Here is a 27,212-nt window from a genome sequence, read left to right as displayed (position 1 = left end):
TTTAAAAACACACTCCCCCTCATCTCTTAATGCCTCAGGACATCGCTTCAGTCGACAAATGCGCAACTAGATACTGAATATGACCACCACAGGAACACTTAAACTATATGTATTTTTGCATAAAATACCCTATTTTGCCCCCAGTAAGTAGGTGCTAAAATATTATCACCAGAATAAAGCATATCTAAAATAAACACAAATGTGGGATATGAGCCACAATATGAATTGGGTGGGATACTTTGCTGCATTTGTTTTCTCGCTCCTCGGACCACCTTTGTGTACCCAGACGCTTGTCACTGTATAACTCCCACATTCTAGGAAAAACTGAGTGGCTACTGACCTAATTTGGGCTGGTCAGCCAACACTCCCTTTTTCTGCTTTGGCCAGATAACAACCAAATTGCGCCACAGTCTCCTCGACCTCAGGCTCATCTGTCTGAATCTACAGAGAAGAGGCTTCTTACCCTCCTTTTCTTTCACTTAACCTTAAAAGCTGTTGAGTAACACGACTGTATCCATTAACTGCAGCACACTGACACTGTGTAAGGACTGATTTATTTGGATAATTATGTTTTTCTCAGTTCAAGTCAATTTCTAGAGTGAATAACAAAATGTGCCCTAAAATAAAACTGCAGGTGTCTTTTCTTAAAGAAACAAACTTGTAATGCAGGTTTGCATTGTGGATCCGTGTTTTAGTTGAAAAAACTAAAAGACCAGCTGTGACCTTTGAGGAAAATGGTGGTGCAATTTCCAAATTAACAGCGTGCAATTCTTAGCTTTTGTTCTAGTTTAGAGTTATTTTAGAAAAAATATGGAATATGGTAGTCTTTAAAAAGACATAAACAAGTTACTACGGCATTCACAGGTGCACAGTGAAGTCCACATGCTTTCCACCTCTGCGCTGCAGATGTGCAGGTATCGGTGCATCAAAAGCTGCGAGAAGACAGAAGCCAGGGACCGAAAAACAAATACGCATCACATGTATTTTATGTGCACACTCTTACCTTAAAGTGTGTTTGAGACTGTCAAAATATCACTCCACTACATCTGTAAACTGGGTGGTAATTAGCCACAGCGATTCGTCACTGTATGGCGTAATGTGATTACATCTCCATGACAGAATGCAGCGATTAGACCTCACCAGCCACAAGGACTCAAGTCTTGCTGCTAGTACTTTTCCAACCATTTTTAGACTTGTTGCTGAGGAAGAATTAACTCAAAAGTAGTAGTTACATGTTGTAATCTATTTCTGGAGCAGTACAAGTAATAAATAAAAAGTGAGGAGCACTCTTTTGCATTGAAATATCCACATTTTCTGGTTCTGTCTTTTTAAATTTGAAAACATCTATAAAATCAGCTTCTTGTAACACGTCAGGGGAATGCAGAAGGTGTCTTCCCCATATAAAGCCTCATGTTCTGCATTAGCATGCTTTTGAAACCAGTGTTTATGAGAGATTGTATAATTTTAGGGTGTATTTTTCCTTTAAGAGGGGTAAACCCTGACAGTGAATACCTCAGGGTTTACATATGAGGCTGGAAAAGGTTAAAAGACTCAATAGCGTCTATTTAAAGGTCGTATTTCAGTCAAAGACGAACAAAACAGGGACAATTAACAGCAGAAAGAGTGGGTGACATAGTGCTTTGTGATGACCTGTGAGTTTGACTAGTTAAAATAAAAACGGTTTTCTGGTAAATACACTGAGCCAAAATGTTTTTCAACCACTTGGACAGCTTATTTCTAACTTCTAACATCCGACAGGGTTAAAAAAAGAGATGAAACAACTGAACGGTTGACTGACCGGAGCTTGACGAATGATTCTAGTGACTGGGAATTTGCAGGAGTGATGTATGAGCTAATCTTCTATTTGTGAAAGGAAATAGCACCAAGGGTGGAGATGTGGGGGTCAAGGAGGAAAAATGCGGCTAATGTAGACTTAGCATGACATTTCTCTGCTTGCTGTTAAACATGCGTGGCCTCTGCCAGCGCTGCAGGCAGCGAATGATGGCGAGGCCTAAACTGCAGCAGAGAAAAATCCAAAGAACGATATGCAAACTTGACATTGTAGAGGATACTTTTACCAGCCAGTAAGAGCTAACGTCTGATTTACGTTCTTTTCACATTAGTTCTTGTGGACAAGTTCTTGAGTTATAGTTTGGCAAAGCATGGCAAAGGGAAGCCATTTTTCCCTCCCGTCCTGTCAGGCTGGAAGGAAGCGACAGAGAGAAACTTACACTTCACGTCCTCGTTCTGTAGCTGGCAGCAGCAGCAGCATCTGAACAATGAGTCTGTGCCTGAGCTCCCGGCCAAGTCGGTGTCGAGATAGTGAGAGAAATATGGAGGGAGGAGAGAGCCCGCCTGTATCTGCCAACTCAAATGTGTCATTGCGGCGAACGGGTTATCTGGACGGGGCCACGATGAATTGTGCAAACAGGGAAACACGAAACAGTGTGGTGACATTTTTCGCCCTTCAGACAGGGTCATTGCTCTGCTGCATCAGGACATTAACGTGATTGGAAATGTTTATGACAAACTATGTAGTTGTAAGCAGATATAGGGACATATTTTAAAATTGTCAACAATTATAACCTTCATTAAGCATCCATAACTAATGTGTAAAAACACTTAATAGATGATGAATAACTCAGTGTAAGATAGAAGTAATCATATTCAATGATATACAGTCTGTTTATACATCATACATATTTAAGCACTATGCCACTGTATATATGCTTGATTTATACAACATATAATAAAAACTGTTTATATTTCATTAATGATGCTTCAAAAGAGGAGTTACTGATTTACAAATACATTAATAAACACTTAAAAATGTCCTTATGTCTGCTCCTCACAGTGTGTTTAAGAAATTGGTCAAATGATCTATATGAAAACCTGATTTAGATGTCAAAAAATAAAGTAAAAACTTAGTGAAAATATCCTGGCAGATGAGTGTAATGAGGAAATTCATTTCAGCACATCTCATGACCTCACATCCTGTTTCAGCCGGTGGGAGGAAGCTTCAAGTTTAGCCTCACAGGCAACAAAACTCTCCCTGTGGGACCGACTGTATTTATCACAAAAACAGATTACTCTTAGTTATCACTTCATTACAGAGTGGAAACTTGTGCCGCATCTCACATGTCCACGTCTCGCCACTCATCTCGATGAAGGACACCTTGCTGTGTCAACAAAGCAGCAAATAATAGCATCCCATTTGGCGGCAGCTACTGTGTGTTAGAGATTTATGCCACAAGTTCTGCTTCCTCTTTCCCATGTTGTTGCTTTTCAGCTCATCATAATCCAGGCTAAAAACACCGGCACAACAAACAATATACAACAAACCTATATCATTCCTATTAATGTAGTAAAAAAAAAAATACTGTAAGATAAATAGGTTGCCATCCATTAAATCTCTGTTCCTGAATCAGTGCGAGTGCCACCACTGTTTGGAGTTTGTGGGATTTGTGTAAAATTGAAAATAGCTCATGTAACTTTCTCAGGTGTCAGGAAGCATCTGATTCAGAGGTAGTAACTGTTAATTAGGGCTGTTTACAGGGAGCAGGGTTCAATTTACTTTTCCTTGTCCGACAGAGACCAAAACGTTTCGGTAGCAAGTAAATGCAGCTCTTTATTTGTGGCTCAGGGAGTTTCTTGTGTTCAGCGATCTTACAGACTTTAACATTTACCATCTCAAAGGAATTTAAAGATGTCAGGTTTCCTACATTGTAAATCCACATGTAGCACAAAGAGGGAGAAAGTAAGACGTGAGTTTGTGGTTCTTGTGGGCGTAAAAAAAAATCTCAAGGCTGCACGTTGGGCTCGGGGACGACCTGTCGAGGCTGAGGTGGTCGGGTGTCAGGCTGTGATATGGAAACCAAAATTTAAAGCTTCGGGGATCGACTGTATGCTGGGGAACAATAGAGAGCTGTCAGAGAGACCACCCTATCCCACTTCATCCTGGGCTTTGACAAGTAACCCCAGAAACCAGGAAATAAGAGCCACGGTTGGGTTTTAAATTCCCTCCTCCCAAGATCCGACGCAAGGTGCTGGAGTTGATTGATGAGAGCGTTTTCCTGTAAGGTTATGAGACTGGAGAATAGCTGGCACTGGACCGGTTCAGGGTTCAGATACAAGGATAAACATTGTCTTTTCAGACACACCTCTTCCCCTCGACAGTGATGATTGTTTTCATACATATTTCAAGGAAATTAATAAAACCTAATACGCAACTACAAATTACATGCTCTGAAATATATACATATAAAAACAGTAAAACAGTTTAAGCTTTATAAGCCCACCAAGACTCTGCAGAAATGTAATTTAATTCTCAGTAAGACGCATGGCTTAAAAGAAAACCAGATTCTCTCTTCTTATTGCAGGAGATGAGTTAAGTGGCAAGCTAATTAACAAACAAGGACAAAAATCACAGAGGCTCCTATGGGTAACAGTTTACCACAACATGTAGCTCACACCTTTTGAGCAGCCGTGTCATAACAGCAAAACAAACAACATCCACCTTCCTCCACCCTGAGCTCTGAACCACACTCTCCCTCCAAGTCATTTCCACAGTAAAATGGTCTTTCTGATGCGAGCCCAAAACCTCAATTACACTCTATTTTTCCAAGATTAAATTATACAGTCAATTTAGTTTTACTCAAAAGTCTCCTGTCCTGATGTTGTGTTGACCTGGAGGGGAACTGCAACCTCAGTCAGCCATAAAGGGCTGGCACTTGGTTTGATACCCCTGAAACGCTGAGGGATAAAGACGTCCGGTGGATAATATTTTGATGGGGTTGAAGCAGGATTTAAGACGGCTTGTGAACTTCTCCATAAAAGATTAGAGTGATGAAATCAGACTTTTGTCAAAGTCAATGGGCTGATATCTCAGGACAAATGTTTTTGGGCTTGAAACTGAGCAAATCCTCCTGGCAGTGACAGAGGTGGAGAGGAGTGGGCGGGTTGGGAGTATGACTAAAGGGTGGAAAAATGGTTTAAAGGGTCTCTCCAGTTTCAGGAGCCTCTCATGGCCCAGTGAAGTGGAAGAAAGAGGAAGTATCCATGTCAGCAAGGAGACAAGTAAGGCTCGATACTGCTCCTGCAAAGAGCAGTGTGACATAAAATGTTTTATGCTTTATTTGTTCTGGTTCCTTTAGTGTTGGCTCCTCAATAAACACACAATTTCTTATCTCACTCCCCCAGAAAGACACAAGCATTATAGTCTCTCAGAGGCAAAGCAGAGAACATCAGTGAACCTTTCTCTCCTCGAATCACTTATAATCTGTTTAAAAGCATCTAACAATTTAAGAAGGCTTTTTGTCGCGTTCAAGCATACCAAGGAGGAGGCACGGTATCTGCGGTTTGGACACAAAGCAAACACAAGAGAGAATAAATGCTATGCCTGGATCTCTCTAATTTAATGTAAGTATAGCATGAGCTCATTCCAAAGGCTCTCTCTCTTTCTTTTTCTTTTTTTGTCAAACAAAGAAAATTATGAGCTCACATTTCGAGAAGCCGTATATTACAGCCAGTTTTATGCTCAACCCAAAATAACATAAAAATCTGATTTCCCAGCTATTCTTTTGCTCTGTTCGGCCCTGGCGTAGTTTCAGTGCGACTGCACTGCATCCAAACTTTAATATTGCATTTTAAGTGGAGGCCTTTCTCTTGCTTGAGAGGCTTTTAATTAAATGCATTTTTAGCATCAGATTAAAAACTCATTTGGCATTTGCTTTGAGCCTAAACACAAATATGTTCCCCAAAACAAATGTTTTTTTCATTTGGTTCACCTAACTAAGAAGCACAGGGTACATGTGGCATATACATGTGATGGGAAGGTTCAAAAAGGGCTCTTAAGATTCCTTTTGCGAAACCTTTAGAAGCTTAAGCCCCCTTGGGAGCTGGTGAGTGGCTGACAGTACAACACTGCTTTTGTATGAGTGACTGGCCTGGTGTGCATGTACATACATGTACAGTATAATGCTACAAAGCAGAGTGCTGCAGAAATGATGTCATGCAAAGAGCTATTACAGTCCTGCCCTGTATAAATGACAATGAAAGAAAGACTTGCCAGATTTGCATGTCAAACTTTTAGATAATTAAACTGAATTAACATTTGCAAAACATTTGATCAGATAAGAAGACCACATTTTTTTACATGTTGTACAAGCATCCATTGAAGGCTGTACAAGTTTGGGTAGGCTCTAAAGAGATATGTAAAACCTGGTCTTCATGGTAGAAAATTAAATAGAAGAACAAAAACATAGTGAATGTAAAAGATCCATGAAACCATGGCAACAGATGTTTTTACATTTTGTAAATATTTTGTAAAACCTCTCAAGACTCGGCACACTGCCAGAGCTAATTGCACTTAAAGAAACTAAAATCACCATTAATCCTCATCATCACTGCAAGTTAGTGGACAGAGCTAAACCTCATAACCCTCAGTGCTAAAATGCCTCCCTGGATTCCCTCCAGATGTGAACCATCTGTTGTGTTCAGTCACTGAGGTGAGACTAGTCGTGTCTATCCAGACGGTGACATCACCCCGAAAGAATGGCTCCAATCCAACATTCAGGCTGTTCATTAATAACGCTGCTGATCCAAGCCTTTCAGGCAGCCCCTCGACATGCACTAAGGTATCCCACTGGAGCACTTCATCAACATTATAAGTGTTTTCTGCCACGGGGATCTGAATGCAGCCTACAGGCCTGAAAACAGCGAGGCCGTGCTGCACCACAGCTCCCCTCCCTTAGAGGTTTCAGGCTTTATGGACGGTCATGGCATAAACTCGTACTTCAAAAGTGTGAAAATCTGACCCGTTTAAACCAATTTCAAGGATAAAAAGTGACCAGTTTACTGGCTTCAGTACACAGAGATTCAGATGGATTTCCTCCCCATGCAACGCTGCGCCAACAAACTGATATGTAGCAGAAGCATTTGACATTTTTTTTCCAATATTTTATATTTAATCACTTTGGGAACAGTGTTGTAGAGTAAAATTCTCCAACAGCAGATCTTATATTTCCAATATTGCAAAGTGTAAATAAATTAATCAAAACAATTTAAGTGCCAAGCCTCTGTTTGGTGATTTCTCATGGCAACATGGCAGATGGAGAAAGAGACACAATGTCAAACTCTACAGCTCTCAACAAACTACGATGGTTCACAAAAAACCCACCGACAGTTCTTAGTCACAGTCACTGCTATCTTAAACAAAAACACTCCTCAGAAAACACGAATGCCAAAACAAACACCAATGATAAATTTAGCATCAATAAATTAATATTCTGAAACTTCCCATCAAAACAAATAGCACGTTCCTGTTGCTGCTCTGATGCCACATCATCTTTTTTAAATGTAGGTAACTTTATTTTATGACTGTAATTAACACCAAATTCTTGAGTGGAAGAGTATAGTTACTACTGACATTTACTATCAGTTAAATACAAAAAACAGGCCATAAGATAGCTAGAAAGTAGCTATTTAATTGCGTCATAATAAGGAATGTGTGTTTGTAATCACTGTATAATGTTAAACTCAAGACTCCATTGATTCTACGAGGGATTTGTCAAGCTGTGTGCATCAGTCAACACGTAAATTAAATAAAATGCATTCCCCAGCGATAACCATTTGTGCAGTCTCTAAATAACACACGAGACAAAAGACAACGCACTGCCAAGAAAAACTGATCTATAAAGGGATTAAAAATGTTGAAACAACAAATACAGATGTGGGGATGACATACAGCAATCCATGAGAAACTGAAGCGATGACGTGGCAGGCTCACTCTGCCTCTCTTCACTTTAATTCATAGACTATTTCAGGCAAGTTGCCAAGTAATTTGGATACTGAAATCCCAAACAGGATGTAAGCAGACAATAGAAAGAAGTCATGTCCAGGACCCCAAACACCACCCAGCCAAGGTCTCATCCCCTCTGATCAGTCTGGGAGGGGAGTGATGTCACCCGAGCGCACACAATGGCCCACACAATCACACACACACACACACACACACACACACACACACACACACACACACACACACACACACACACAGTCCTTCACAGCAATGCCTCACCAAAGTAAATTCTAGTGTCACACCCCACATCCCCGATGACTATCATTTGCATTCCTCCTGCACACAAGGAGATGAGCAGTGAGTGGGAGGATCCAGGGCGAGCAGCTGCCTGGTTGTGATGGAAATGCTGAGTGGACAGCAGGAGGAAAGGAAAGGAGGAGAGACAGAAGAAGACCGGAGAGGAAAGAGAGAGGGGAACAGCTTCCAAAAAAACATGGACAGGAAGTTGTTGTAAGAGGTGGTGGTTTCTGAAGTGTCACAATACAGGAAAGTCCATATTTTGACATCAGTAGTACTGTTGTCAATGATGCTGGACTCAGGAATGATTGTGAAGGAAGCGCAACTTTTACTTAACTCATCCTCAGTTCACCATGCCTTAAAACAAGGGAAACAAGGAGCACTTCACTGAAGATAGATGTTTAAAAGTGGATGACAAACAGACTTTCATTAACAGGCAGATATTGTAGTTTTTAAAGGAAAAATGTGAAATGGTGCATTTGCTGGGGACTATTTTCAGCTGTTGGGCTGTATTATAGGCAGCAGCACTTAATGTGAGACCGACTTAAATTAACCTACAATCTGTACACATTAAAGATGGAAGGATGTTTACATGTTTTGTTGAATTTTCTTCATTATATTGATATACATTATAATATATCATGTGAACCTACAGTACATCTTTATTTGTTGTAATCTGATGACATTTGCTCAGTAAATGTAACAGATGACACGTCGTTTATTTCAAATCACTCTAATCCCCTCACATGTGAGCTATTATTTCTGAAAAATGATGTGTGTCATCTGAGGTCTTGCTCCTACTTTGGAAGTGAACAGAGCCAAAGTCTTATGAAAGGGTTCGGATAAATGACGAGTGAGGACATCTGGGGGATTCAGTCAGGGGTGTGTTGTCTACAGAGATACTGCAGAAACACAGCGGTGAAAGGAAGATGGAGGTGTCAGGAATAGAAATTAGAGCGGAGAGAGACAAACGAGATGAACTTTAGCACGTGGCCCATCAACTAAACAGGATGAGCAACTTTAACTATTCGGATAACATAGAGAGCAGCAGGCTGTATGTACATTATTATAATGTTTAAAAGTTATAGCGTAAAAATAAATTATTTTGATTGTAGAATTCAGATATAATTGCCGTTCGTGAACGACATTACTCTCCGTTTTTACTGATAAATGCTTGATTAACATTAGGAACTGCCACTGGCACCACTTGTTACATAAACTTCTGTTCAGATCCACACTGCAAAACCTATGGATAAATGATTGTTGAATTAATAATGAGGAAACAAACATTGTCTGAAACTTATCTGAAGGAGACACTAAAACGCCACTCTGTGCAGGAATTTCTGATCGTGGGCGACTTGGTAAAGTTAGAGATCCAGTTCGAGCGAATCTAATTTAAAACTAACTATAGCAGCGAGCTTTGACTTTATGCTCAACTTATGATCAAATTCAACTGGTGTACAGGCCAAAACAGTAAATGCAGCCCTAAAAAGACATTGGAATCAGAAACTGGGACATAATAGCACAACTAAATCCACTCTTGTTGTAAAAAACAAACAGTATTAAGAATCAATATTATGTGACAACTCAAAAGCTAGAAGGATGACTTATTTGCGCTGGCTAAACACCTGACATATACATACAGACACAGACACATAGACAATGAGCCTAACTATGTACCTAAATGCCAAAAGTGTTCTCATATCTGTTAGGTACAAATGTTCCCTTGTTGCTTTGCAGGTCATCCACACTCTCCTCTTTGGATCTGTCCACTTGTTTTGGCCAGTGTTTGAAATAGCAATGATGACACCTGTATCAGCGGAGCGTAATTCTCAGATGACTACATTTTTTTTTTCCATTGATGCAGTTGTGGAAGGACGAGCAGATTAGGAAACGCACTTCTTGTGTTTAAAGATGCTGGACAGTGTTTGTCAGTCAGAGAATGAGTAAATGAGTATCTAAGTAGGAGTTGGCTCCGAAGCACTGATGGCAGACTTAAGAGTTTCCTCTGCTGTAGGCCTCAACGTCAACAGACGTTTGTTTGTCCTCAACTGTGAGAAAGAGTAGGTGGTTCTACAGAAAACTATGCTTATATTCACTCAGAGAAAACAAGCTGTAGTTTACTTCAAGTGTACTGAATTCAGATGGAATAACCTTCAAATAAAATACTGCATGCGTGTCCTTCAAAGTCTCCTCTGGCTGGTGGTCACGTTGTAATTTCTCCAGATTAAACCTGTATTTAGATATGCTCACTCTTAAACACAGTTATCTTTAACTGCGTAAATACAACCTTTGTTGAGGGGCAGGCTGATTAGGAAAGAGGTGAGGCTGGGATCTGATGTGCCCCCTGGGAAGGCAAACATTAGGAGATTACCCAGGTAGTGGTTGCACTGTTCGTCAGACTTCCTCCTACTTATTAATCACTCTGAAAAACAGTTGTAAGTTTATGAGCCAACTTTTATGGCACAAGTGATCAGATTAACAGGTAGATGCACAAGCACACAGGTAGGACAAATCAGGGAGTATTTCAGCCTTTACGAGTACGCTCACCTCCTTGGAATCTGATCAGAGAGTGACTCTAAGCCTATAAGGACTATTTGAGGTCAACGTTAATCCATCAGGAAGCCATCAAAGAGTGTCTGGAAGCAGATCCACCCTGCTCAGCTGACAGCTGGACAGATTCATGTGTGCAAGTGTGTCCCTTCTTCCTGTGAATTTGCTGCCAGGTTACAAGATCTATGTTCCACTGTTTAGGTTTGGTCATTGCAGATGTGTGTGCGGCTGATTTTTAGCACATTGTCAGTAACGGGGAATCTTCGACATAACACAAGCTGCGCCTTCCACCAACCTGAGAAACAACGTTTGTGACTGCAGTCTAAGATCCGTTATGTAAAAACCAGCTGGTACCGGGTTCTTGCCGCTGTGTACATGTAATGGCTGGTGGTTGATGTTTGGACCCGGGGCTCTGAAATCCACCACGTCTGTGCAAACAACCATCACAACATCCTCCTTTGGCGTTTGCCGTTTACATCAAAGTCCAAAGTGTTCCAGGGGTAATGATTATCAGCTGTACCAATTGAGGGCAGCAGACACACGCCTGCCCGGTCGACTGCGCTCACACACAAACACTTGTACACACCTCTCTTAATTTCTCACTACAAGTGTGATCCTTTGTTCGGCAATAGCTGTTGTTAGTCTGTAAATTACAGCCTCTCTGCCTGGCACAGCCCTTCAATCTGAGGCTGCATGATTGATTCCTACCCACAATCTTATATCACTCAATGGTGGGATGACGTGTTTCCATCGTTATGCACTTGGCTATAGGGAACTATTTGTTCCTATCACTGGAGCTGGGAAAGAAAAACAAAAGATTGTTCTTTTGAGAACAAAGAAAAATTGGCTGTGCTGCACTTTCACCACCCAGAAGTGCTTTGTCTCAGTTATTCAACCGATGTAGATCGAAATGGCAACAGAATACGGTTGTACTCATTCTTTAGAGAGAACGAAAGTTGCTGTTAAAAGTCGTGTTTATTGCACAAGAAAGTGATGAGAAATTAGATCATTTGTATATGTAATGTGATTTTTCTAAAAACAAACTCTTTTGCTCAAACAGAACAGAACACAAATAAGAAAGGAAAATAAATATGAAGCTATCAGCCAAAAAACTGAAGCACTCTATGGGTTTGTTGAGGGTATATGAGAAGGTGAAATATTAGTTATGTAACAGTAAACGTGAGTCGCAAAGGCAAGTACAGAGAGTCCGACTCAACAGGAAAAACATATGTTTGTGTCTTTCTTCATTCAAAAATTGCATGAATAAATGTAACCAACTGCTCTGCTAAATGTGACCAAAAATACGTGTTTTGTTTTTCTCCATGTTAAAGTAAGGGAACGGTCAGTGAAAGACTGAAAGTCTTAGTAACAAACTGAGGTGGACAACTCTGAGTGAAAAGTATCTGGAGAAGCAAAATAAGCCTTTAAAGTAGTCAACATGCCTTTCGTGCTACAAACCTCCCGGAGGGAAAGCAGAGGTGACAGGTCAAGGTTGTTCACCCCTGTCACTCTCCAATAGAGAAATAGACATAAAAAAAAACAAGTATACATAAACCGAGCGCAACAAAGTCTTCACTGTGTGCCAGCCACAGACAGAGAGCAAACAACTGAAGATATTATGTTGAAAAATGTAAAAACAGCATGAAAAAGTGATGAAATCATAAAGACAGTCCAATAAAGAACAGAGCGAACGCAGGTTAATGAGGGAGAACACAAAACAGAGGAGTCAAGCCCACCTCCAACATGCAATTACAACTTTTTGGACTCTATATCATGTCATCATAACACCGAACAAAAGGTCTTCAGCCAGAGAACGGCTGTAAAATCCCAATGTTGGCCATAAAAGGCCAGCAAACGTCCACGTGAGATTTTTTTTTATCCTGACAATCAAAATCACGTTCCATTTTAACAATGGAGCCCATGCTGAGGCCCAGGCTGAGATCAGAAACAAGAGACGGGTGGAGAAAAACAACGAGGTGGTGGACAAAGATGGAGAGAAACTGTGAAGAAAAGAGAACGACGCGAGAGAGGGACAGGAGATTTAAAAAAAAAAAAAAAAAAAAAAAAAAAAATAGAAACACAGAAAAAAAATATATATTGTGTGGACAAAAAGAGAGAAAGTAATCCAGCGAAAGATAAACTCCGTGAATAGGAGGAGGGAAGCAGACATATGGATTTGATTACAAGCCGATGATGTCATGCATGTATGTCAGGTAATCAGCCCCTGGGCTGTGTGTATCACACAAGCATGTGTGTGTCAGACAGCACTGAGCGCACGGGGCAAGACCAGGCCTCATCCGTGATGGCTGCAGAGACGCGGCCTGTCTAATGTGCAGCAGAAATCACACCGAACACAAACTCGTCTCTCAGTGGAGAGGGTGACTGTGTGCCTCTGACTTTGTCTGGTACTGCTGCATGCAGACGGTTGATCAGATAATTGACTCGCACACATTGCTACAGGGCACGAAACAAAAGGGCAAATGTGTGTCACAGACAGACATGCATTCACTCCTGGAGCTCTCACACAGCCAGAAAAAAATGACTGCGATATCTCATGTTTCCATCTGGTTGGGTCATTAATGGTTTATCAGATTCATGCCTCCTATCAGGTGCCAGCCTGCGCATACACACACACACACAAAACACACACTTACGAACTCTAACACGCCTGTCTTTCCCTGCTCACATTCACAAGGCTGTAATGTGCTCCTATGACAGCAGTACTGATCCTTATGTTTGGTTGTGGACTGTGTAAGAACATGAGCATAAAAGTAGAGCCAAGTCTTTGAAGGTGACGCATGTGTTCAGATTCAATGTAGTGATTCAGTGAGAAGATGAAATACTCTCCAGGAAGTCCGGTTTGAAATAACAAGTAAAGTTTCCAACAACAAAACGTGGCTCATATCTTAATCAAACTTAAAGAAAATCAGCAAAAAAAAAAGCTCAATAATGCACATTTCCAATCCATATTGTCCAATTTGGATTTTATTACATGCGATTTATGTACCAAACAGTTTCCACCTTCGCAAATGTTCATTGCTGCAACATTTTGACTTTCTGGTGTTTCCACTCAGATTGTTTGAGGTCAACTAAAAATGTGAGTAAACTCTGTAAATGGAAACTTGTAGATGCGCAATTTCCACTTCAGAACTTCCAAAATAGAGTTTAATTTTTCATCTCTGTCTCAACAAATGTCAGGTAAACAGTAAAATTACACCATTCCTGTTATGAGGACAATGTAGCCTGAGATAAATACATCCATCCCTCCAAGTAGCTCATGTTTGTCATTCGTACAGGCTTGAAATTTCCATGAGTCGTAGCTCTGAAGAACATGTTGAAATGCCGGAAGAGCTGCCGCCGCGAAAAGCACACATTGCTCATCCAAACCAAATCCCAAACCTCTACATTCTTCTGACTATTGTCAGTGCTATAATCATTCCGTAGAGGTTGCATAATACAGCTTCATCTCCACACCATTTGTCATTTGGCAGAGGCTTGTCGCAGCAAACATGTTTGTGCGGCCTGCTCTTGTGTTTGATCCCCGACATCTGTTTCATGTGTACAGCACTTAGGGGCTCAAAATACGTCCGGAACCAGAAATAGAATCTAATTTTGAATGACCGAATTGTTTGTTCGCAGAACAAACAGTTTATTGCAAAGAAATGTGAAAGAACACAAAACTAAAATACATCATAGTTTAGAGGTGGAGCTCGGTGGACAGTTGTTGGACTCTGTGACACTGAGGCGACAGATTGTGAACGATTGGATTAGTAATTGTCGAGAAAACAATCCCGCTTTACCCAACTGTGCACTACACTGCCCCAATTCTCATGTCCTTATGGAAAAGTATTAAAATGGAGCTATCAAGAAGTTAAAGTGCTTCAGGAAAAACATCTCTTCTCGCAATCAAGTTGTCATAATGTGAAGTGGACACAGGAATTATTTTTTAGGAGTAAAATTAGAGTCGAGACCTCTTTGCAGTCATTCTGCTTCTACTCCCAAGTCATCCAGCCTCTGATCTCCTGGCCTTTGGCTGTCAGCAACACATGTGACAATTACCATGCTGTGTTTAAAGAAAGGTCCACCCCATCCCTCTGTTTTCTGTAATAAATAACCAGTTTAAGACTCAGAAAATCTAATTTTGAGTGCTTGCACAAGCAGTATGGGGAAGTTCCGGACCAAAAATAAATGCTATCTTTGGCTTCTATCAGCACTGTGTGCACAGACTGGCTATCCAAACTTCTTCACACAGCCTCATTCATTGTCCTCCAACAAACAGTCTCCTCCAATTGGTTGAAAACACTGTGATTAATTGCAATTTTTTTTTACACAAGTCGTCGGGCCACATGTTTTCAGTTTACTTCCTTTTAGGAATTTGCGAGTCGTGTCTGGCTCCCACTGCGACTCACGAACGCTGCTTAATGAACAGACTTGAAGTCAGTGTGTACGCTGGCATCTGGTGTATCAGACAGTCAAGAACACACTAAATGAAATTTTGCTTGGAATACACTGCTGGAACAAGTTGGAAGGTTACTGTTTTACATTTTTGGAGAAGAGGCTGACTAGAAGTTGGTGAAGATGGTTCCTTGCTGACTCAGTTTGAAGATACCAGCCTGGTTTCCGATCATCGTTGTAAGCCTGATGTGTAATTACATCCTTTAAAGCCAGACATTAAGGATGATACACAGGAGGCAGTCAGGGACTTGTAGTTGTGCCACGCAATGTTCAGCTGACAGGAAGGGTCATAAAGCCCCGCTGGATGACGTGCGTTGATTGAAAGGTTGTTTAAGCTACGTCGCTGAGTCCTCCAAACACGTATGATGGTTATAGTTTTACATCAAAATCTTGCCCTCGTGTTGCTTTAAATCAATAAATCTGTTTCCCTGAGAATGGCTGGCAAAGCTCATAACATTTAGCAACAGTGACCTCAGCCATTGTGAAGCCATGACATATTTTATTTAGTGGGAAGGAGACAGGAAGACTCTTGCCCTTGTTATTCCCTCACACTGCTGGAATCACTTATAACATGCAGCCTGGAGCGTACACTGACAGAATATACTCTGTGTTTTTACAAGACGTTATGTATATATGCCTAATTTGCTGTCGTACCATAGGTCATGCATTGTCACCTTACACCAACATGAGCTCCTGCTGTTTTCTCGCACCGTGTTTGTCAGGAAGTGTCACTTGCCCATATGTTTCTGCACCATGCGGTGTCACCGGGCCCATTGTGTGGATAAACAGGACACATTTTTCTCAGAACAATAGACACTGACAGCTGAGCAATAACCTCCCTGAGAAACCTCCATAAAATCTGCTCCCCTCAAATGACAACAGGAGACATTACAGCTTCTCAAGAATGGATTTAGTCACCAGCTACACGCTGAAAATTTGTATAGTTAGGTAAGAGCAATCTGATAAAGAAAGTAAAGACTGTGGCATTGTGATATGAACAATGTGCCACTGATAAAGAGCACTGTGTGCTGGTTTAAACTGTGATTAGACTGCAGCATGAAAATCCATTGTTTTTCTTGTGGAACCATGAGCTTAAAGCCACTTTTACGCCCACAGGCAATAAGACGTTGAGCTACCAACACTCGTGTCAGATATTCTCACAGTGTTAGCTGCGAGATGAAGAGGAGAAGCCTGGCTATGTGCAAAAGTAGAACCACAGAGTTATGCTTTTATACTTTCTTTGTGCAGATTTAACAAATAAGGTAAGATGTGTTGATGAGAGAGATGTTTTTGTTTTCACAGAGCCATGATAACCGTTTCCCTAAATTTCAGGTGTTTATGCAAAGATAATCTAAGCTGCCTCCTGCTTCGTAATCGATTAACAGGTACAACAGTATAAGTCTTATCTAACTCTCGGCAAGAAATTACATACGTGTATTTGCCAAAAACCCTAAAAATAATAAAAACGATCATGGATGCTGTCCTATCAGTAGCCTGTTACATTTTGACTGATGTGTACTTTTACTTTCGATACTTGCAAATAATACTTTTGTACTGAAACTTTTGCTTAATAAGGATCTAGCTGACATAATTTAACACATTTGTTAAAATTAATCTGCCACTGTGTGCACAAAAACACCGCTTACACAGAAGCTGTGGTGTTTATAATGTTTTCATTTCTAACATGTCCGAAGCTGAAGACTTTTGACTTTGATTTTCCATAAAATAGGTTGTTAGCTGTGCTAGCATTCCTCCCTGAGAATGAACAGTCACTGCTACCGCAGACTGGTAGCGAGCGGCAAACAGTACACACGATTTTAATATGCAACACTAACAAAGCTTTTCAGTGAAACTGTCAAAATGTCTGGATCAGGATCAGGATCTCTCGGGCCGGGGTTGTGATATACATTTTACATTTGAAAGATATGCGTGACATCTCCTGTCTTGTTCGTCACCACTGGTCTCAATTATAAATCCTCATCCAATAATTTCTGATTAACTTTGATTATTTTTTTTCCTCCCTCCTCGGCTGAATAAATGACTGAGGTTGACAAGAGCCAGAAGGAAATACTGTAACTCAAACTCCTCGTCTCTCCTCAACTACTGCGCTGCCTCTGCAGCACTGACAGACCAGGCAGATATTTCACACGTTACATACGTCAAGAAAAACCTTTCCCTCGTCTCTGCCACAACCTTTTAGTTAAACAGTTACTTCAGCAGACTCGCTCAAACGCTCGGCCATGAACACACCACACAGTCACACATACGAGCAAGCACACCCCCTTCTTGCGAGCCTCTGCAATGCAAAGCTCCATATAAGGGCATGTTGATGATGTAATGGTCCATAGGCAGGGAGCACATCCCTTATTGTTTGGTCTAACTGCAGGAATGCCCACATTACTAAGGGAGTGAGACACAGAGAGAGGAAGAGTTGAGCATCGGGTGCATGTACGGCAACATAATGAGCTTAAGGCTGTAGAGCTGGGAGAGCCTTTGACACAGGTAGGAACACTGAACACAAGACTTTTTAAACTTTTTAAACGGTTGTTAATCTCTTGATTAGCGTCAGACATGCAGATGTTTATGGCAGCATCATTTCATGCTGGGATTCTTGTGTACTTTCGAATAGTAAGTTTCATTCTGTGTATTTTTAAGAGTTTTCTTTTTCGCTTTAGAGTTGCTATGTTTAGTGGAGTTACCGTTAGTGACGGCTGAATCATACGAGGATTACATCTTTCAAACAAATGTCGACCAAATGTCGGCAAAAGTCAAAAACTTTTTTTGGAAGTTAAAATTACAAATTTTGCTGTGTAATTATACACACACTGTTTTGGGAAAGTTTATAGACAGTTTATTGTCAAATTTAGCAAAATGTTACACATTCATGAGGAAATTGTGGTACAAATAATAATTAATTGAGCATGAATAAAAGTAGCAGCTAATCTAACATGGTGAGGAGTCGGACTCTGGTCTACCGTTACAAAATGATCTAACGATATTAACTATTTAGACTGTGATGAGGCTCAAATCTAAAGAAAGAAAATTTGAGGAAAGAGCTGTTCAGCATGTCCCACATGTAGGGACCATGTCAAGTTTTTGTTCAGGAGTTTGTCAAGGTGGAAAAAAATGGCAACTTTCTTTTACATAATATAGTAAACATTAATTATGCAGGAATAAATTTGTCAAGAGAAGGAAAATGATGAATTTAGCCCCTTTTCTTTCTGTTTAGACCGTGGTTGTTGTGATCAATATAGATAGACAGATTTATACCAGTTATATCAGGAGTCACCTCAAAAACGTAATTGAATAAAACGGCAACTATTTTTAGGGAATGAAATAATTATTTGTGGTGCTTAAACACTTAATGGGGTGTTTTTAGGTGGCACAATTTCTATAATGTGTATTCAGCAGTTTGAGCATGTAATCTAATTGATCACCAAATCAAAAAGAAAACTGTTTTAGTGACATCTCGGTCTCTTTTGCTGACAAACCATGCCATTAACCACATTACCACAAGCAGGAAGTTAATAAATATCACAGCTACATATTTCACACATTTTGATTGCACTCTCGGGGCATATCACTTAGCCTGCGTGGACTTAAAATACAGTCCATGCACTGCATCAATCAGCGTCCTCCCTTCAAACTGTGCCACACAAGAGGGCATTCGGCTCCACAATCCAGCGGGGCTGGTCATGTGTGCACAGGATATATCGGTCTGTACATACATGACCTAATCACTTGTGGTTAGGAAACAGCACAGCAGCCCTGACATATGGAACGTGTAACACAGCTTTAAGCAGCGGCTGAGCCACAGTTTCCAGCTTCGGGAGTCACTTAAAGAGAGGGAAGCCCTTGGTGAAGCTGTGCGGGTGTGACTCCCTAATAGGTTTGGTTGACTGCTCCCAACTGGATGTTTCCTTTTCTTTTTTGATGGGCTTTATGTTTTTTCTTGCATTCGAGGGAAAGACAAAAATATATTTGCAAGGAAGCCAGAAACAATCCAGTAAAGTTAAAATATCCATTTTAGCACCCTGACCCACCATTAACTCTGCAAGCCGTTTTTCCATGACAATTTAAGGATCCACGGTGGTGGTCATGCATCCGTTTTGGGGAGAAACCCAGTGCCTGCTGCAAAGACTGCACAGGCCGCAGGGCGGGTGGGAAGATGCCTCGTAATATTGACAGCAATGAAACTATTATGTCACCAGCTTTATGTGCAGCACTTTACAATTCATTCCTCCAAAATATTCAAGATGCAGGGATCTCTGTGAAAGAGCTGCTTTCTGACAATGCTGAAATAAAATATGATGGGGTTAGAAATGTGAACAGATGCTGTATAGATCAGCTGTATTATTTATGTATTCCCAGAATGTACATTGGAACTGCTTCTACTGACTTATATTAGATGGTGAAAGGCGGTCAGCTGAGCTACTACCACTCGTTAAAGTGTGGTTGGTCTCCAACATTAGCTGAGGGTCAGCTGCAGGATAATATATTTTCACCAAAAGGTCACTGCGTGTGTTGTTGCCCCAACTTTATAAGATGCAGATGTACAAGCCTGCTTGAAATTATAACAAACAACAAAAATAGTCTCAGATGTGGCTCTGCTGGCCAAATACACTGATCTATGTGTGTGTCCTCGATGAGAAAATGTCCAGGATAAAATAATCTGGATCAAAATGTCCTTCTCCATCGGGAAAAGAGTAGTATAATCCCTCTGAGGGATAGAAGTGATTTCACTGGTGTGAGGCGAGCAGTTTCTTCTCTAAGGAACTGCTTTAATTAAGGCAAAGTGGTCTCGCATGCAGTATACTGGACTTCGAAGCATTTTAAAAACCAGAGATAGGCAGAGTTTCCAGTCTTCCTCAGGAAGAAAGTGTATTTTCTATTTTGGCTGATGACATCACTCGAAAAACAGCAGGACTGAGATAAGAGATTGAGTAAATAGTGATTACAGGCGAGTTCGCAGGAGAGATGTCTGCTTGTTTTCAACAAGTTTCGCTTAGCAACCTTGTATTTGTACATACACAAGCCACTCAAAGAAAATGTCATTTTTCAACACATGCATCTTTCTCAATCGGACATGTATACTTTCTGTCATGACACGCTCTGGTGCCCTTGGTTTATTTTTTTTTACTAGCTTCTCTAACAGCCAGCATATAACAAAGGCAAACTAAGTCAACAGACAGAAAAAAAAAAAAAAAAAAAAAACTGAGCACCTGGAAGAGTCATAGACTTTAGAATAAAAAGGGGTCTATAACAGTTTTTTGGAGGGATTAAGGTTTGGTTTACAGAGGCTTAAACTGCTGGAACAGCAGCCACAATAAAAGAAGCTCTACCAAAGTGTAAAAATACTGTTACATAAAAGTCATTCATTAAAAATATTAACTTAAATAAAAAGTACAGCAGGATTAGCATTAAAATATACAAAAAAGTGAAAAAGACTTTCAGTATCTGTTACTCTTACAGTTACTGACGCATGAATGTGTAGGCAGCATTTTAAGGTTGTGGCGAGCGACAATGAGACTACTTTGAACTTCTTTATCTGCTGGAGGGTAGCCATATTTATAATAATACATCATAATCTATTCGTGGATTTTAATTGTATTGATAGACTGAATCTGAAATGTAAAAAGTAAGCTTTTGAATAAATGTAGAGGAGGGAAAATGACAATATTTGCATCCAAAATATAGTGGAGTATAAAGTGGAACAAATAAAGTGAAAGTTCTTCAAAATACTTGGGCAAATTTACTTCTTGATTTTCCATCAAGAGTCAAACAATGGCAAAAGTTCTTACAACATTTACAGCTTCTTGAAATGTGGCCGCAAAAAAAAAAAATCCAACATCCACTCAAACCACACTGATAATAAATTCAAAATTATTATGCATATCCGTATAATATTTTATGGAGCGCTGTTTGGCCTAATTACAACACATGGACTGAATTACATGTGTCCCCCGAACCCTCACCCACCCATCGGCAGCTACTGAAGAAAGAAATGACATCCACTCTACTGCTGAGAAGTGACCCACCCTTCTGCACCACACTTACATCATGGCCCACAACCCAAGTATACATGTGGAATTAGTGATCTCTGAGAGTGTGCGTTTGTGTGTGTGGGGGGATTTCTGTGTAAACTCTGTGGGACTGTAATTGCCTTTGGAAGCAGGGGGAATTCCTTTAAATGTATAAGAAAAAAAAAAAGAAAAAACTGGGAGGGTAGGTGGTGGTGGCTTCGGTAAGGGGGAGGAGGGCTGGTAGTAGAGGAACCCCTTAATTAAAGGATTGTTCCATGCCAGTGGGCCATCTGTGTGGAAATGCCTGGCAGCTGCACACACGGCAGTCATAACATCCCTTCCCTCGAGGCTGTAGGTACTTCGGCCCGGAGATGTATGCATGTCCCAGACGTCCTGACACAAAACGCACTGCAACTGAGTCAGGTGGCACAACTCCGATATACGTTGACATCATTGGAGTATTTTGGGTTCCATATATAAAAGTAGAAGACATAATTAGATGTGGAAATATAAGCATTACATCTGCAACGCTGTCATTTCTTGTTATTTTCTGAACCTGATTTTTTTTTAGTTTGTATATCAGTTTTGGCAGTAAAAAAATGCTGTATGTGCACAAGTGCTCCAGATTGGAAGAGAAATGTTGCTAACATCCTTTCTGAAGTTAATACACTTATCTTTGCTTTTCTTGGGTTGATTTTAAACTCTGTGTGTATGTCTTATCTACTCTCATTGACTTGCACTCGTGCAATGTTGTGACCTCCCTTTATGAGAGCACACTCATGCAGTCTATGAGAACAGTAACAACTTGAATACAGAGTTTGTGATGAATCCAGGTCATAAATATGCTTATATTTTGATTATTATATGTAATTTAACATCAACATCAACATTTGGCTGCGTGTCAGTTTTTTTTTATCTGATTTCACAGAGGACACAGAAGGTCTTACACCTTTCTACACCATCTATGGAAACTTTCTGAACTTCACTGATTGTTAAACTCAAGGGCCAGTATTTACAGTAGGAAATCAGGTTTCCAAACCATATGAGGATTAGTTGGCAACAAGGGAGCAAAAAAAAAAAAAATTAACCACAGGTATTTCAGTCTAAGAACCTAAAGTAATGCTTTTTTTATGATGTGTTAAATTTTCCATGACATAAAAACTTTAGTCCTCCTTAGAAATGTGGGGAAAATAACAGTGTTTATGATGTGTCAGTGCTTGGAGAAGTGGACCCTATGGGTAATGACAGTAGGGGTGTAGAGTTTCTTTTGCACCTTTCATATACAGCAAGCCAAGAAAGAGGGCTGGCATTTCAGGTTTACCAATGATTTAAATTTGTGTTGCTTCAAAAATTCAGGGGAAAGTGAATTAAAAAATTAATCCCAAAAAATGTTAAGCGAGATAAATATAGTGCAACAAAGAAAATCCAGCTGCAGTAAAGTTTTATTTTTGCTCTCTTTCTACATGCAAAAAGCCGATTCTGAATCAAATGTCTTGATCTTGTTTGCCTTGTTTTTGTGTTTTTGCAGGTTAAAGCTGTTGATTGATCAGGAAAAGGACTACCAAGAACGAAAAGACGAAGAGAACAACAAAAAGGTCGCCAGTCTGAAGGAGGAGCTGACCAAACTCAAGTCATTTGCGTTGATGGTTGTGGATGAACAGCAGCGTCTCACCGAGCAGCTGAATCAACAGACAGCGAAGGTCCAAGAACTGAGTGCCAGTTCTTCACAAGCCCAGGAGGAGCTGAGCTCAGCTAATGCTCGTCTGCAGGAAGAGGAGCAAAAGGTCTTTCGCTTGGAGGCTAAGCTGCGTGACCAAGGCGGTCGATACCATCAGGAACAAGAGGCCATGACTGCCAAATTGACAAGTGAGGATGCCCAAAACAGGCAGCTGCGCCAGAAGCTTTCTGCTCTCAGCAGGCAGCTCGATGAGCTTGAGGAGACCAACAAGACCCTGCGCAGAGCTGAGGAGGAACTACAGGAGCTGAGAGACAAAATCAGCCGTGGCGAATGCGGAAACTCGAGTCTCATGTCGGAGCTTGAAGAGCTGCGGAAACGGGTACTTGAAATGGAAGGAAAGGATGAAGAGCTGATCCGAATGGAGGACCACTGCAGGGACCTTAACAAGAAACTGGAGAAAGAAGCCACCCAAAGCCGCTGCCTGAAAGCTGAAGTTGATAAACTGAATCACAGAATTATGGATTTAGAGAAACTAGAGGATGCTTTCAGCAAGAGCAAGCAAGAATGTGGCTCACTCAAAACTAACTTGGAGAAGGAGAGGACGGTGTCAAAGGTCCTGACCAGTGAACTGGAAGTGCTGAAAGTCCGAGTCAAAGAACTGGAGGCTGCTGAGAGCCAACTGGGAAAGACAGAGTTGACGCTGAAGGAAGATCTCACCAAGTTAAAGACTCTGACAGTCATGCTGGTGGATGAGAGGAAGGCGATGGCAGAGAAGCTAAAGCAAATGGAGAACAAGGTCCAGAACAGCACTGGAAAACTTCAGGCTGAACAGGACAAAGTTACGTCAGTCACAGAGAAGCTAATTGAGGAGAGCAAGAAAGCGCTGCGATCAAAGGCTGAGCTGGAGGAGAAAATGTGCAGCGCTACAAAGGAAAGGGACGCCTTGAAGGCCGAGCTGAGAGCTGAGGAGGAGAAGAGCAATGATTTGGAGTCTAAGATCAATATGATGAAGAAGAGGTTGCAATCCCTCGAAACAATAGAGAGAGAGTATCTGAGAAACAAAGCAAAAGAGGAACACATCAAAACACCGATTGCCAACCGCTTCCAGCAAGAAGACAACAAAGTAAAGGATTTGACACAGGAAGTTGAGCGCCTCCGACGCAAATTAAAGGACATGAAAGTGGTGGAAGGTGATTCATTAAAAACAGAGGAGTTTGAATCACTGGAGAAAAGATACACCAATGAACAAGAAAAAGCTAAAGTGTTGATGGAGGAGCTGGAAATATCCAGACAAGAGCTTTCTAAGTACCAATTGGCTGAGAAGAAAGAGTGCAACCAAGAGCATGTTCTTTATAAGCGCCTGAAGGAGGAGGAGGCCAAGTCTAGTCACTTGACCAGAGAGGTAGCAGCTCTGAAGGAGAAGATTCACGAGTACATGGGAACAGAGGAGTCAATTTGTCGCATGAAAACTGACCACTCCACACTGCAGAGAAAACTGACCCAGCAGGAGGTCAGGAACAAAGAACTCGCCAGAGAAATGGAGACGCTCACTCGAGAGCTTGAAAGATACAGACGATTTAGCAAAACTCTTCGCCCGGGCATGAACGGAAGGCGCTTTTCAGACCTGCATGTTTCCACCAAGGAAGTCCAGACGGAGCCACTTGACCTCATGTCTCCAAACTGCCAGACAATGGCACCACTGGAGCGAGCCGTGGTGAACGGGAAGCTGTACGATGAGAACGAACCTGAAGACAATGCAAATTACAGCAACGAGCTTCAGCTCACCAAGTGCAGCCCATCCCTCATCAATAATGTAAACAATCTAAACAACAACATGAGAAGAGCGCGAGGCCCGTTCCTTAAAAGCAAAGACACCTCCCATCAAGTGAACGGCAAAATGCAGCCACGGCAGAATGGCAACCATGTCCAGCCTGGAGACGTGGTGTTGACCCACAGTCCTGGGCAACCTCTGCACATTAAAGTGACTCCTGACCACGGACACAACACCGCAACGCTTGAGATCACCAGTCCGACCACAGAAAACACCCAGTCATTCACTAGCACTGCCGTCATACCCACAAGTGGAGGTCCACCCAAACAGAGAATCACCATCATCCAGAACGCCTCCATATCCCCAAATGCAAAATCCATTTCCCCAACAACAAAATCGAAGTGTCCCCCCATGTCCGATGAGCCATGTTCACCAGATAGAGCCCTATCACCTTTCGCCATGGCTACATACTCCAGAGCAATGACCCCAGACTCTTGTGGCTCTGTAACACCAGACAGAGCCATGTCACCAATACAAATTGTATCAGTGACGACAGGCACCCCGGACCGCTCCCTCTCCACGGAGCCAGTGGAGGTTGTCGGAGGGCATGCCGTCTTCCGCGTGACCCCGGAGAGGCAGAGCAGCTGGCAGGTCCAGAGGTCCAACAGCTCGGGACCCAACGTCATCACCACGGAGGATAACAAAATCCACATTCACTTAGGGAGCCCGTTCATTCAGAGCATCAGCACCCCGACACAGACGCTGACTCCGTGCCACTCGCCTGGACTCCAGGAGCAAAGGACTCAGGTGCTTGCAAATTGCAGCACTCCTGCTGCCAAAGGCAACAGCAAAATCACAAGTAGCATCATGATTAAGCCCACCTCCACCCCAATCCAAAGGCCATCACAAATTACAGTAAGTAATGCCTACGATTGACCTGATAACCCCAAAACCCTCCATCCCATCCTTTGTTACTGAACCCTGCCCATAAAATCCATTAGTCCCTTACATCCAAAGCCTATACCCTAATACATGTCTGTGTTTCTTCATTTACATGGTTGAATGTTTTACTCTTTATTTTGGTTGGTTTGCTCAGTTCTGTGTGATAAAGTTCAAACAACTGTTTGCCTGCATGAAAAAAAAAAAAAAAAAAAGATTTGAAAGCATTTGAAATTGAATCTGACATAACACCAGGTTTTAATTTATGTGCACTTACTGTATTGTACTCAATGGCACATCTGCCATGTAGTCAGACTATTCACCCTGATGTATCATACCAGTTTTATATTTCATATTCCACATACTGCATTATGATTAAGTTGTTTGATTTTCTGAGAATTAAAGTGTGCAAAAAGAAGTGTTACGTTTTTAGTTTGTCATCCATGCTTGCCAACTTCATTTATTCACTAAATCCAGCATGTTTTGAATGTGTCAAATTGAAAATAATCAGAGGAAAATGCCAATAGATTGAAACCCCCTGTTGGATGAGTTTTTGGTGCATGCACAGTAACGTTTTAACACCAATATTTCAATCCAATGTGTTTATGTTACACAGTGTACAGTCAAAAGATTACATTTCCTCAGATGTGAACATAAGACTGTCACCTCTTTGTTAGACCTAATTAAATCATACCCAAGTGGACGAGTTGTCTGAAAAACCTTTGTGCTGCTATTTGACCAGAAGACAGACTCACAGATTCTCACGTGTCTGCTTGCTCAAGTTAAAATCATAGGCTGATGTCATAGTTTCTTCCTGCATCCAGAGCACAGAAACCCAGTGACCGAGAATGAAAACCAGTGTGATGGGAACTTGGAGCTCTCTTAAATGACACAATGGAAACTCTGCTTTAAACCTTTAAACCTTCGAGTGGTGTGCCATAACGCTGCTCGTGGAGGTGAAAATGCCATATTTTGTAGAATTTATTCTTCTCCAGTGGACATAAATTTATTACTGAAGCTATTCAATGGGCCACGAAAATGTCCATGAATGGTGTCACAAGATTTTAAACTCAACTAAACTTTTCTAAAAAAAACTATTTAACCCTTGGTCTCACTAATAGACAAACTAGTGTCTGTCTGGTCCTCATTGAACTTTTAAATTAGCAGCACGATACAATATTGTTATTAGGGCCATACTTTCAGTTCACCCTCAAGATGCATTGATCCACATGGAATCGGCACAGCATGACAAAGCCAATCTCTTCTTTCAACGCTGTAAATCAAGAGGAAAAACTGCCCTTTAGTGCACCCCAGGAAACATACAGTAAACATCAAAAAGCCCCTTCAGAAAACCTGATACAACGTTTGGGTCTCAGAAACACTAATGTATTTGTTGATAGTTTAACCTCAGTGTTCGTTCAGCTTGTTGTTCAAGGCACAGTAACCCAAAACGTCTGTTATATTTTGCCGTCTCCCATGATTCATGTTCATTTGAAAATGAGTCATCTGCACAACTTACTAATGCTCTGCCATGTATATGCATTCTTCTAAATGGGGTTTTATGTGCTGTCAATGGAAAAGTTACCACATACGTGCGATTCATTTCAATTGAATCTGTGCCAAAGATCAGAACGAGAAGATGAAGGGATGGAGAATGAAAGCATCTGGGACTGAAGGAGAGGATGTGGGATGATTCTA

The 27,212-nt window shown here is 41.2% G+C and overlaps 2 protein-coding genes across 4 annotated transcripts in view; one reads left to right on the top strand and one right to left on the bottom strand.

The window, feature by feature from the left end:
• The window catches only part of LOC138207185 (collagen alpha-1(VIII) chain-like), a 104,221-nt gene that overhangs the window by 64,781 nt on the left and 12,228 nt on the right, over nt 1–27,212 (bottom strand). The gene's annotated exons all lie outside the window — the stretch shown is intronic.
• The window catches only part of filip1l (filamin A interacting protein 1-like), a 60,382-nt gene that overhangs the window by 28,907 nt on the left and 4,263 nt on the right, over nt 1–27,212 (top strand). For 2 of the 3 annotated variants that reach the window (XM_069164239.1, XM_069164237.1), the window contains exon 5: nt 22,655–25,490. In XM_069164239.1, the coding sequence (XP_069020340.1) occupies nt 22,655–25,490 (2,836 nt within the window). Of the gene's footprint in view, nt 1–17,502; nt 17,606–22,654; nt 25,491–27,212 lie in introns of those variants that run through there. The other variant, XM_069164240.1, reaches the window with a different exon arrangement.

This window comes from Embiotoca jacksoni, unplaced genomic scaffold, assembly GCF_022577435.1.
Source record: "Embiotoca jacksoni isolate LCO1_2020_lvr unplaced genomic scaffold, fEmbJac1.0.p SCAF_30, whole genome shotgun sequence".
Classification (NCBI taxonomy): Eukaryota; Metazoa; Chordata; class Actinopteri; family Embiotocidae; genus Embiotoca; species Embiotoca jacksoni.
Note: the sequence above shows the minus strand (reverse complement) of the source record. Positions and strands in the feature narration are given on the sequence as shown.